Source organism: Muntiacus reevesi, chromosome 9 (assembly GCF_963930625.1).
Source record: "Muntiacus reevesi chromosome 9, mMunRee1.1, whole genome shotgun sequence".
Taxonomy (NCBI): domain Eukaryota; kingdom Metazoa; phylum Chordata; class Mammalia; order Artiodactyla; family Cervidae; genus Muntiacus; species Muntiacus reevesi.
In genome coordinates this window covers 74,100,110-74,113,736 of record NC_089257.1, presented here as the reverse complement: position 1 = coordinate 74,113,736, position 13,627 = coordinate 74,100,110, and the positions used below count along the sequence as shown (strand labels likewise).

At 38.8% G+C, this 13,627-nt stretch overlaps 1 protein-coding gene across 3 annotated transcripts in view; it reads left to right on the top strand.

The window, feature by feature from the left end:
* Positions 1-13,627, top strand: part of ELMOD1 (ELMO domain containing 1) — an 84,160-nt gene that overhangs the window by 28,498 nt on the left and 42,035 nt on the right. For 2 of the 3 annotated variants that reach the window (XM_065944355.1, XM_065944356.1), the window contains exons 3-5: positions 9,260-9,405; positions 9,543-9,571; positions 10,554-10,651. In XM_065944355.1, coding sequence (XP_065800427.1) covers positions 9,260-9,405; positions 9,543-9,571; positions 10,554-10,651 — 273 coding nt within the window. Of the gene's footprint in view, positions 1-9,221; positions 9,406-9,542; positions 9,572-10,553; positions 10,652-13,627 lie in introns of all 3 variants that reach the window. The other variant, XM_065944357.1, reaches the window with a different exon arrangement.

Here is a 13,627-nt window from a genome sequence, read left to right as displayed (position 1 = left end):
GGGCATCTTCCCAACCCAGGGATCAAACCTGGGTCTCCTGCATTGCAGGTGGATTCTTTACTGTGAACCTCTAGGGAAGCCCTTAAAGAAAAAGACGTCAGGCCAAAAAAAAAACCAACAAACCACTTTTCCCCTTGTAACATGTCTGACTTTATCTTAGAGCCAGATATCTAGTCCATTGCTTCCATTATGAGTAACTTGTGCACAGTCACACAGCTCATAGTTGTATCGAGGCTAGATTTGAAGTCAGACTTCAGACACTTTTCTATTTAACTGGGTAGCATTTCCATTCAGCACCAACTAATTTCCATTGCTTTTGAAGGGCTGAAGGTGCGGGGTCATGTAGTTCTTCCAGAATTTGAGTAGCCTCGCTTGAGACTTTAACTGAGCTTATTTTTTGGATGTTTAAGCAAAGTCCTGAAAAAATGGTAGATTTATGTTGCATCTGAATACCTCTCTCATCGTAGACTGGTACTTTTAGCCATAGTTTTCTCTCTCTCTTTTTTTTTTTAGGACACATACATACACACCACATATGTATATACACACATAAATATACATGTGTATACATATATGCATATATGTGTATATATTATACATAGACCCATACATAGGTACACATGTTTACACATATATATTTCAAATTACTTTCTTTCTTGGATTAAAACAAAGTATCCATACCCTTGGTGAAATATGTCAACCTGAATAGTTTTCTAGGCGGTTTCCTATAGGTAATCTCACCAGAGCTTGCCATGACATATTTTTTGAACCTGCAATATTGGTTCTCCTGCCCTGTCTGTTTCCTTTCCCAGGTTAGGGAAGTTTTCAACTCTTATGTCTTCAGATATATTCTCTGTCTCTTTCTCTCTTTTCTCTTTCTGGGACCCTTATAATGTGAATGTTAGTATAATTGATGTGGTCGCAGAGATCTCTTAAACTGGCCTCATTCGTTTTTCTTCTCTGTTTAGCTTTAGTGATATCCACTGCTGTGTTTCCAGCTCACTGATCTGCTCCTGTGTCTCATCCAAGCTACTGTTGATTATTTCTAGAGTATTTCTTATTTCAGTTATTCTATTCTTCACCTCTGTTTGATTCTTCTTAATATTTTCTAAATCTTTATTAAAAAATTCTAATTTCTTACTCTGTTCATCCAATCTTCTACCAAGTTCTTTGAACATCTTTAAAGTCGTTAACTTTACCTCTTTATCAGGTAGATTGCCTGTCTCTACTTTACCTAGTTCTTCTTCTGGGGTTTTTTCTTGTTCCTTTGGAAGATTTCTCTGTCTTCTCATTTTGCCTGATTTGCTGTTTTTATTTCTATGTACTTGGTAGGTTTGTTTTGTTTTCTGACCTTGGAGAAGTGGTCTTTCATAGGAGATGTCTTATGCATCCCAGCAGTACACTCCCCTCTTATCACCAGAGCTCTGTGCTCTTGGGGTGCCCCCTATGTGGACTACATGCATCCTTCTACTGTGTGTGTGTTACTTGCTTAGTCGTGTCTGACTCTATGCAGCCCCATAGACTGTAGCCCACCAGGCCCCTCCGTCCATAGGATTCTCCAGGCAAGAACACCAGAGTGGGTTGCCATTTCCTTCCCCAAAAGGAACTATAGAAAGAAAGAAAGTGAAGTCGCTCAGTCGTGTCCGACTCTTTGCGACCCCATGGACTGTAGCCTACCAGACTCCTCCATCCATGGAATTTTCCAGGCAAGAGTACTGGAGTGGGCTGTCATTGCCTTCTCCACCTTCCACTGTAGCGGGCTGAATGCTGTAGATGGTCTGGTAGGCATGGCTGTCCTCACCCCTCACCCCCACCCCTGCCTTGATCCGTCAGTTGCAAAGTGAGCTTTGTGCAGAAGCTACTGGCAGCTGCTGGCAGGGATGAATCACAAGACAGCTCGGTATAACACTTTGGGGAGTCCAGAGGCTAGTGTTGGCCCTCCTATGGGTTGACCTGGGATCCAGGACAAGTGTTTGCGGGCCTGGGGGTCTTTGATCAAGTGTTGGCCTGCTGATGGGCAGAGCCTGTTCATTACATGGCTCACTGCATGGCCTAGAATGTCCCCAAATAGTTTCAGCTCATTGGTGAGTGGGGCTGGATCCCACAATGACTGGCTGAGGGGTCCACAATGTCTCAAAACTGGTATCATATCAGCCTGGGGTAGGCAGAGCCAGGTTCTGGGTTCTCCATCTGCATAGCCCTGGGGGCCCTGGAGCTGAGGTAGGATGATGTCCGTGTGTTACTGGGTGAGGCCAACTCCTGACTCAGCTGGCTGCAGGGTCTGGGGTGTCCCAAAGCTTGTATAAGCCCACTAGTGATCTAGCGGCTGGATCCTAGGGTGCCTGACAGAGAAGTCTTAGAACTGGTGTTGGCCTGCTGTTGGGCAGGCTGAGTTGTGACATTTTAGGCTGTGGGGGTACTGCCATGGTCCTGGAAGTGGTGTCTGTCTCCTGGTGGGTAAGCCCTGGTCCTGGGGTCTCAGGCTGTAGGACCCGGGGTCCTGGAGCTGGTGTCAGCCTGCTGGTGGGTAGGGCTGAGGTCCTGGGGTCCCAGGGCTAGTTAGTGCTGGGGCCCTGGTGTGTGGGGCCAGGTCTTGGGCCCTCTGGTGGGCAGGGGGTCTTAAGGCAGTAGTCCTGTTGGTAGGTGGGACCGTGTTCCTACCCAGCTGGTTGTTTGGCCTAAGGCATCCCAGTACTGGTGCTGACAGGCCGGTGGATAGGGCCAGGTCCCAGAGCTAATAGGTTCCAGGGAGGATTCCACATTGGCACTTGCCGGCATACACGTCCCTGTGGTGGGACACACCCCCCCACAAGGGCTGCTGCAGTGTCTGTGTCCCCAGGGTGACTCCAGCTGCCTCCTGCCTCTCCAAAAGGCTCTCCAAGATCAGCAGGTAGGTCTGACCCAGGCTCCTTTCAAATGACTGCTTCTGCCCTGGTTAACAGAGCGTGTGAGATTTTGTGTGGTTGAGTCACTCAGTCATGTCTGACTCTGTGGGATTCCGTGGACTGGAGCCTACCAGGCTCCTCTGTCCATGGGAATTTCCAGGCAAGAATACTGGACTGATTGCCATTTTCTTCTCAGGGATCTTCCTGACCTGGAAATCGAATCTGCATCTCCTGCATTAGCAGGCGCATTCTTTACCACTGAGCCACCAGGGAAGCCCTGTGAGATTTTGTGTGTGCCCTTTAACAGTGAGGCTGTTTTTCCTACAGCTCTCTGGGTCTCCTGACTGGCCTTCAGACCTTAACTTTTTGGTGATCATCTTCCTGGTGCAGGATCCCCAGACTGGGTAGTCTAATGTCGGACTTGAACTCTTTGCTCCTTGTGGAGACCCTCCGCAGTTGCGATTGTTCTCTCATTTATGGGTCACCTACCCAGGAGTCGGATTGTGCCTCATCTCCACCCCTCCTACCTGTCTTGCTGTGGTTCCTTCTTTATAGCTTTAGCTGGAGAAGATCTTTTCTGAAGATCTTTTCTGCTAGTGTTCTGGTCTTTCTTATCAACTGTTGCTCTGTAAATAGTTACAATTTTGGTCTGCCATAGAAGGAGGGGAGCGAACAGTCTTCCTACTCTGCCATCTTGGTCAATCCCCTTGACTAAATGTTTCCTGAATGTCAAGGCATAATGTGTTTGCTGATTCCCTTACAAATAAACTAGTAAATATGTTGTCCAAATAGAAAAAAAAATCTGAATTTTAAAAATAAATCCTGTAAAATGTATGGATTTAACATTGTTTATAATTGAATAGTAATCTCATTAGTAATCTAAGAGATGCTTATGTCTCTTTTCTTTGAAAGGAAAAGAATAAACCGTTAATTTATTATTTCAGTTGTACCACAGTCAGCTATTGCTCTTTAATCCCTCACATGAAATGTCCCTGGAATTAAAAAATAGTGCTCTTTACTATAGCAATAGCATTTGGAATAATGTCTATTTATGATAGATTTACACCCACTACTTTTGAAAGGCAGCATGTCTCTTCAGATAAAGAATGATGGAAATGAGTGGGGGAGGGACTTCCTTGCTGGTCCAGTGGCTGGGATGCTATGGTTCTACTGCAGGCCATGCAGGGTCCATCCCTGGTCAGGGAACTGAGATCCCACATGCCACAAGGCCAAAAAAAAAAAGAATGATGAAATTCCATCCAAGGGGCTGCATACTGCCTCACTACCGCTCAATGTGGGGGAAATAATCTTGTTTCTCTAGAGGCTCACAAATAGTTTATTTGTATGATTTCACATTTCTAATTCATGTATCAAGTCCTCCAGAGCCTCTTTTCCTATGGATTCTCATTATTTAGAAGGGCCCATTTACTAGGCCAAATACCTGTTGACAAGTTAATTTCCATCTGACTGCCAGTGCTCCTAATTGGGAACTTCAATAGAGCAACTAAAAATTTTTAAAATGTCATTTCAGAAAGTATATATGATGTTGGAAACATTCAGTAATGTGCTGTTCGTTATGGCCATTCAGATGAAAAGTATTTTGTTTAAGAAAGTTGGTTTGATCCAAGAATTATGATTATTTTGCATGTGTCCTTCCTCACCAATAGTGTACTTCTTGTTTATTATAGGATTCCTTCAAGCAAGAATTAACTTTCAGTAGCAAAATAAGCTGTTCAAAATAAGCTACTTTTCTCTTCCTGTTTCAAAAGAAGATATCAGAATCACAAATTTAAGATGATGGAGTAGTGTACAGGTACCCACACCCCCACCCCACAAGCAGGAGACTACATGGTCCAAGGTATATCTCCTGTTTTAGAGGCCTTATCACTGCTGAATGGATTCCTCTAACAAAGAAGTACAAGACAGGAGCTCACTTACTTGGTAGAGATATGATTCATTTTGAATAATTTACATTGGGTGGCTATTCTTGTGCAAACTAGAGGATGACTGTTAAATGATAAAAGTGATCATTTTTGCCTTATGGAAGGACATTGCTGTGAATTCAGCCATAAACTTCACTCTGCAGCATATTAGTAAATAACAGTAACAGAAAATGTTGGAAATAGAACATGCGTAAGTAGCTCTTGTTTATTCATTCATTTTTTGCTCCTGGACAGGGACGTGAACCCTGGGCCCTATATAAGTAGCTGTATAAGACTGTATAAGTAACTCTTACGTTAAATCAGATTCTTCCAGTGCTTAAGCCAGGCATTCATCTTTGAAACTGCAGTAGCTCCTTTTGGAACATGATCAAAAAGCTGTGATTGAAAAAAGAGAAACAAACACAAAAAAACTACTGACAGTACATATAGTTGTTAAAAATAGGAGATGGTGGGAATTCCCTGACAGTCCAGCGGTTAGGACTTTGTGCTTTCAATGTGGGCCTTGGTTCAATCCCTGGGCAGAGAACTATGATCCAGCAAGCTATGCAGCGTGGCAAACAAACTAAACACACACAAAAACACATGCATATAAAAAAAACAGAAAACAGGAGATGTGACAGTATTTTCTTTTTTTAGTCTTGAGAATTTGATTAAGTTCCTATAAATATAGCAGATCTTTACAGTAGTGATTTGAGAATCTTCCATAAGAACTAAGAAAACTGAGGATAGTGTTATGCCTTCCCTCCAGGCATGCGGTCAGAAAGGAGATAAAATTAAAAGAAGGAAAAGTACTATAAATCCAAAAGTTCCTATTCCTAAACACAGAATGGAAAGGGACACACCTTTCTCCCTTTTTCCCTCCTTCCTTTCTTTTTTTTCTTTCTTTCCCTAAACCAACTACTGATTAACTTAAGAGCATTTAAAGATCCACTTCTTAATTTCTTCCTTTTCAAGGTAAACATGACAAACCAATTTAACATTCTCCCCAAATATTTAATCATTTTTGTTGTTCTCTGGACCTTAATCAGTTTCTCCACACATTTTACAATTGATGCACTTAAATAGATTCAAACATTTAAGGAGTGATCTACTGGTAGGTGGCATTTGATGATGAAGAACAGCCATCCTGAGGTGCTTATATGGAGGTTTTGCTGATCTGGTCCTTTCATGAGGAAGCAACTTGGGTACTTGTTCTCATAAAAATAAGGCTTTCAAATTAAGAGGAAGCAGTGATTTTTCCTTCTCTGATCATGCCTTAGGTTTATGATCTAAATGCAAAATAAATAGTATCTGGCAAAACATGGTTTGATCTGATGATTGGCTGGAAAATACCTCACATAGAAAGAAAGTACAGTGCCTCCCATAACAAGCTGGTTACTTAATGAAATATTTGTGGGCATGTTGGCCGATTAAAAACACAAGGGAAAAAAATCAAAATATATCCTGGATAGTACTGATAAATAGCATAATTGGTCTATCGGCCCAGAAATTATGAAAGGGTAAGGAAGCAGTGTATAAAAGTCAGCGCCTGTAATGCAGGAGACTCAGGTTCAATCTCTGAATCTGGAATATCCCCTGGAGAAGAGAATGGATACCTACTCCAGTATTCTTGCCTGGAGAATTAATGGACAGAGGAGTCTGGCAGACTACAGCCCATGTGGTCACAGAGTCAGACACAACTGGGTGACTAACACTTTCTCAACTGAAAGGAGCATTTCTCTTTCATGGTTTGTGATAGTCTTCCTGTGATTATATGAGAGGGTTGTGATGTACTTTACAGAGCAGTGAGCCCTAAGAAATGAGGCATCATCTTTAACCCCTCATTGTGGGTTTCCACCAGATTTTGTTGTCTTTGACAGTGTGAATAGCCTCAGGGGAACTGAAAAAAAGACATGCACAGAACATGATATCTTTTCTCTCCTTTTGTGTAAGACTGTCTGATGCAAAATAATTCCGCAAGCATTTTCTTCTCATTTGCAAGGAGGCCAGTGGGAGAAATTATAGATGGGCTGAAAGTCACTTTACATCTGACTGCCCCCTACCACCTAGAAGGACACCTCTAGGTCTCAAGCCACACCTTTGTATAGATCTGATGAAGAATTTGCATGGGGGAAACTTTCTGCAGTTTAACTTAGTTGGCTTGTACCTAAGTAGGGTGAATACAAAGATACTCCTTAAACAGTAATTAGAACCTTTTCTCTAGGAAGATTTAGTACTACAAGAACCTGATTATTATGCAGTCCTAATGTATAGACTTAAAAGAGGCTTCATCTGAGTAGCTGGCCCACATGCTAGACAAAGTTTACGGGAAGTTGCACATGGGGACCATAAGGGCAGGTGTCATAGAAAGCTTTATTTTTGACTTAGTAATACGATTAATGCCAACCAGTTATTAATATCATTACCATCTGGCTGATAATCAGTTAATAAGGATATTGCTCAATTGCTTCTTCTGTCATAGCTATCCAGTAGTTGGAAAAATGGAAAATTTTTTCAAGAGAGCAAGTTGAAGTTTTGTATAATTTCTCACTCATCTAATTAAAATGTTCCATTTTAATCATTTAATCATTTTCAGGGTTATGTTTTTTTAGAAGCTGGTAATCTAAATCTTAATAGATCTTAAAACATATTTGACTAAAACAGTTGAATTGCAGACTTCACCACACAGTAAATCCATTTTTTTGTCTTTCAGTAGAATCTGACTTTATATAGAAATTTCATATGTACTTGTTTGTAATGATTTTTCATGATCACTGTTATAACTTTATTTTTTCTTAAAATAATGTATCCATATTAAAAAAGAAAATTACTTAACCAGAAAAGCAAGTAAAAATTACTCATAATTCCATTACCCAGACAAACCTCTGTTAACCTTTTTGTTGTATATCCTGCCAATCTTTTTCTCCTTATTTGTATGTCATCATTAAATTTTTTTGTTTTACTTATTATAAGAAAAGATATATTATTCCATACATGTTCTATGGATATTTTATGTAATTAGGTCCTCTAGAATCCATTTTTATTATCTACAATGGATTCTCTCATATTTCAATGTAGCAGCTTGGTTACTTGTATGTTTCCTCTGTTCCTTTTGCATTTATATGATATACACTTCATGCTTTTGTACAAGTTAGTTTGTTGGAATTGTTGTTTTTAACTTAGGCTGTTCTAGGTATTGGAGCCAGAGCACTGAACAAAGGAACACAATTAAGGTGTTTGTTCACATCAGGGCTTCATCACATCACTGAGGCTAATGTTAACTGCACTAATCCATCTGAATGACCCTGGATCACCATATGTTAGAATTGGGGGAAAGTAGTGAACATATGAGAAAGATATCTTTTAGAAATGACACCAATAAGAAGCATTATAAATAATTCTGCCTTCTAGGAAAATAACTCTACCTTCTAGGGAAGCTCTCGTATTCAGAGAAGATGAGTTGAATACAAGTTCCTGGATAATAAATCTTTACCTCTATAGCCTGAGTCATTTGAGACTCTGAACAGTATCATGAAGTAGTAGTCATGTTAAGAACTAAATATGTGGACTTACATATTAAATATGCGCATAAAACACAAATTTACATGTGCCAGAGACATTGTGAATAAGTACATGATTGGTGACAATATACTTTATAATTTGTCCAATAAAGTATAGTTCCAATACTTTATTGGAGTGAAACAGAGTGTGCAATGAAGAAAACTTTGTTTAGCAGGAACCAGGAACAAACTTGTCAAGAGGGGGAGATTTTGGAAGGTTTAAATCAGAGAGTGTTGAAGAACCAAAGGTCAACGTGCTTGTTTAGTGAGCTGATGAGGAGGCATTCTGGCACATCCAAGAAGTATTGGGATTGGTCAGCAGAGAAGACAGGTGGCCACACAATCAAGTCCTCAAAGAGGACAACAGTACCAAAACAAAAGCAGAGGGAAGGAGAAAAATGGGAGCAAGGGAAGAAATAAACAGCAGCCAAAAAAGGCACGAAGGAAAAGCTGTAAATTTACTAGGGTGAGCTGAGAGGCTGTTCATGGAGGCAGAAGATGAGAGTTGCTATAGCATGTTCTTCCCCACGTCTATAGGAGAGACAGCTTCTAAAACACAAGGATTCTGTGTTTGAGGTAGTGATCTGTTTCAACAATATTTTTAGGCAAAGGTAGGAAAAGAAAGGATTCCCATGCTTCACTCTCTGTTGGTGTATCAAATTTACTAGAACAGGCATTCTGGAACTTGCTGTCATAGTAGGGCTTCACTTCTGATGATGGATTTTGTAGCTACCTCAAATAAAGTAACATGGGATTGAAATAATGAAATACGCTTGTGAACCACGAAGTCTAATGGTTGATTTTCTTCTGGGCTTGTTGCTTGCTGGTGGTGGCTGCTTTCTATTCTCTTCCAGAGTTCTGTTGGAAGAGTGCTGTCTTTTATTTTTGACAGAATGCTGATCCAGGTCTGCCTGTATTTTTATTGTAAATTTTTGTGGCGTTGCCTGAAATTTGTAATGAGAAAACTGACTGGAAGATGTGAACTGCAACGAATCTGTTATAATACCAAGCCTGGAGCTTCTAGAACCATGAAAATTGGTAAGCATGAAACAAAGAAGTAAGCAAAATGTAGGCTTTCTGTAATTGAGGATACAGTGTTATATTTCAGTACAGTAATTGTAAACCACTTATAAAAGATAATATTTGAATAGCTTTTAAAATTATCTCTTTTGCAGAAACATCACTGAGAGATTCAAAAAGTAAGGTAAGTAAAATTGTTTCTGTATTTTTCAGCAACTTCTCACTTGGAGGCTTACCTCCAATCATCCAAAAGTAAAAATCTTAAGAAACAAAATATACCTTTGGCTATGGGCTTCCTTGGTGGCTCAGACGGTAAAGAGTCTGCCTGCAATGCAGGAGACCCAGGTTCAATCCCTGGGTCAGGAATATTTCCTGGAGAAAGAAATGGCACCCCCTCCAGTATTCTTCCCTGGGAAATTCCATGGACAGAGGAGCCTGGCCGGCTACAGTCCATGTGGTCACAAAGAGTTGGATACAACTGAGCGACTAAGCACTTGAATACTAAGGCAAACTGAGAACAAAGATTTTTTTCCCATCACAAAACACTGCTTTTTATCTGAAAACAGGCACTCATGAATTTCCAGACAGATTTATGCTGCACATATTACTTCATTCTTGAATTCATCCCTTTTTATATCTCTTTCCAAATCATAAATATTCTGTGGAAATAAGAGAAGTGTTATCTCTCTGCTAGTTCCTCAGTATCCAAATCATTTAACTTTATACTCAAGATTTTCCAAGCCACTCTGCTAACATTTATAACACATAGTTAAGCATTCACATAAGAAAGAAAAATTTGTTTCTTAAGATTCTTGAATATTTAACTTTGACATCCTTAAGACTATATCTCCCATGTACTTCAGACAGTCATAGATGTATGCTCATTAACAGTGGAAACCATGTGAATTCAGTAAGAAAAAGAAAATATATTATTTCTATGTGAGTAACTTGAAACAGATGAAAGTGGTAAAAAAAAAACAAGCTTATGTATTTTTGTTTTATGTTTATTACCTTAATCAGAAAAATACCTAATTTACTAGATTTTAAATGCTACATCAATTTTTGTTTTTAAGCTTTAAACAAATATTTGAAGCCCCAATTTAAACAGACCCCACTTAAGATACTAGTGTTCATGACAAGTGAACTGATTTAAACTTGTTTTCTAGCTATTACAGACTTCAGTGAGTGTTCACCCTGATGCTATTGAAAAAACTATAGACGACATCATGGAACTGAAAAAAATTAACCCCGACATAAATCCACAGTAAGAATATGTTCATTATGTTATAAATATAAAACAGAAGTCACATGCCACATACTTAGTGTTTCTAAATATTCTGTTTCTAAATACTTTTTCACATACGCTTCCTCTCTCTCTCTTCTTTCTTTGCCCCAGATAATTATCTGCATGTTTTGACTTTCAGGTGAAAAATAAAGAAAAAAGATGCCTTTTTCATATTTGTAAATAGCAGCAACTTTGTTATTCTGTTGTGATTTATGTTTATGCTTTTGAGATGCAATGAATGTAAGAAATCTAATGGGCACCCTTGATATCAGAAGGTGAAATAAAGGGAGCCCATTCATCAACAGTCACTCCATATGATGCCTATGTTTTACATTAACAGTAAATGTACAAATTGTAAGTGTGCTTGAGCTGACTCTGCTGTATGAAGAATATTTCTTCAGTTCATGACAGGCTGTTAATCTTGGAGACAGTTACTACCTGCTTGTGAAGAAGACAGACATGTGGGAAGAGAGATGACTTTTATATGAAGACTTTTGAATTTTGTAATTAGTTGTCTTATCTTGGAAGTATTAAAATGCATTTGGTGATGTACATGACATTTAAAATTAACTTTATATTTTCCATTGGGTACAGGAATTTTTCTGTAAAATTTTAGTCTAAGGATATTGGGTAGAATAAATTCTGTATGCAGATACATTCAGATACAGTTTAGGTAGGTAACAGTAAAACTGTCTTTTAGATGTTCATGCTTAACTTCAGATGTTACATTCAGAGTGCACTGGGCATAGGTCTATATATTGGAGGGATTCCAGGTACTAGCTAATTGCTCATCACAGAACTCCATTTCTACATGGTATCCATAGCATTCTTCAGATGCTTCAGCTAATTAGCTGCTTTCCCTTATTCAGGGATTTAATTATATAGTAAATGTGTTTTTTGAAACCTACTGATTTATTTCTCTGAAATGGTGGTAAGAATGCAATTCATTTAAAATTTAAGATTACAATTAGGCATGAAAGATATATTAGACCTGTAATCATACTTAGAGATTGGGTTAGATTTAATAGCAAATCTTTTCTGTCTCTTTTATGAAAGTTATATATTTCATTCAGAAGTGTTTCCTTACCATCTATTCTTTTGATTTCCTTTAGGAAGAAAAAACTTTTATAGGTAGTATTTAATTGTGGTTTTGGACCATGAATTTTAAATGATTATAACTGGGCTCAAACACATCTTCATTAATCAAAATAGGAACCATTACAATCAACACATTTTTGCCAATGAAAAATGTTCATTTATTCCTGTAGCATAAAAACCCATGCTTTGGGATTTGACAAACCCTTGGAAAGCATTTTCTGCCAACTGCTGGTTGTAGAAGCATTTTCCTTGCAAAAAGTTGTTAAGTTGCTTGAAAAAGTAGTGGTTGGATTTTGAGAGGTCAGGTGAACATAGTGGGTAAGCAAAACACCGTAGCCCAATTTGTTCAACTTCTGAAGTCTTGGTTGTGCAACATGTGGTTGGGCATTGTCATGGAGAATTGGGCCCTTTCTGATGGCCAGTGCTGGTTGCAGGCATTGCAGTTTTCAGTGCAGATCTTCAGTTTGCTGAGCAGACTTCTCAGATGTAATGGTTTTGCCAGGATTCAGAAAGCTGTAGTGGATCAGATCTGCAGCAGACCACCGAACAGTGATCATGACCTTTTTTTTCATGCAAGTTTGGCTGTGAGGAGTGCTTTGTAGCTTCTTCTTGTTCAAGCCACTGAGCTGGTTGTTGCCAGTTGTCATACAAAATCCACTTTCATCACACATCACAGTCCAATCGAGAAAAGCTTTGTTGTTGTTACATAGAATAAAACACTTCAAAACGACAATTTTTGATTTTTGGTCAGTTCATGAGGTACCCCCTTATCGAGTTTATTCACCTTTCCAATTTGCTTCAAATGCTGAATGACCATAAAATGGTTGACATTGAGTTCTTCGCCAACATCTTGTGTTGAAAGGGTCAGCTTCGACAATTGCTCTCAGTTGGTCATTATCAGCTTTCAATGGCTGACCATTGCGCTGTTCATTTCCAAGGTTCTCATCTTCTTTGCAAAACTTCTTGAACCACCACTGCACTGTACGTTCATTAGCAGTTCCTGGGCCAAATGCATTGTTGATATTGTGAGTTGTCTACATTGCTTTACAATCCATTTAAACGCGAATAAGAAAATTGTTCAAATTTGCTTTTTGCTTAAACATCATTTCCATAATCTCAAATAAACATAAACAGCATCTAATAAGTCATTAGCAAAAAACATAAAGCAAGAAATGTGCATTAAAATGATGTATAACATGACCACATTTATTTAAAACTATTCCAATATCAAATGGCAAATTTCAACAATGCAGAAATTAGGGTTAGGGTTAGAGTTAGGGTTAGGGTTAGGGTTTAGGGTTAGAGTTAGACCCTGACCCACTAGATTGTCTTTTACAGCCGAATAGGAATTTTAGTATTTTTTTTTCCAGTTTGACATTGACAAGATGTGATCTTTAAAAAATTAAATAATTTTCTGGAAAAAAAATCAAGAAATAGAGCTGAGGGAAATACTATGTAATCTATCAAGTCATCACTACTATTAACCTTACTTTGTTTTGTACATTTTTTCAGATGCCATTTATGGTGGTGGTAAGAATTACTACTGTAAAATTGAATTGGCTACCTTGTTTTCTTTTTTATTTCTCCCACTCTCCTCTTTCCTCAAAATTAACTCTCCTCTCTGTCCTCTGTTGATTTTCTGGGTGATGAGTACCACTGTGCCTTTTTCCTAAATTTAAATATCAAATTCAGTGTTTTTTTAAATTGAGCATTCAGTTTTATATAAGTTTAGTGTTCTGGGTTATCTGACACTGCCCTTTGTGTTTGAAATAAACATGCAGTCCTAAAATAAGATTTTCTATTGCCCTCAACTTTGAGTTAAACTCTGTACATCTCTTCCCTCTCAAAAAGATGGTT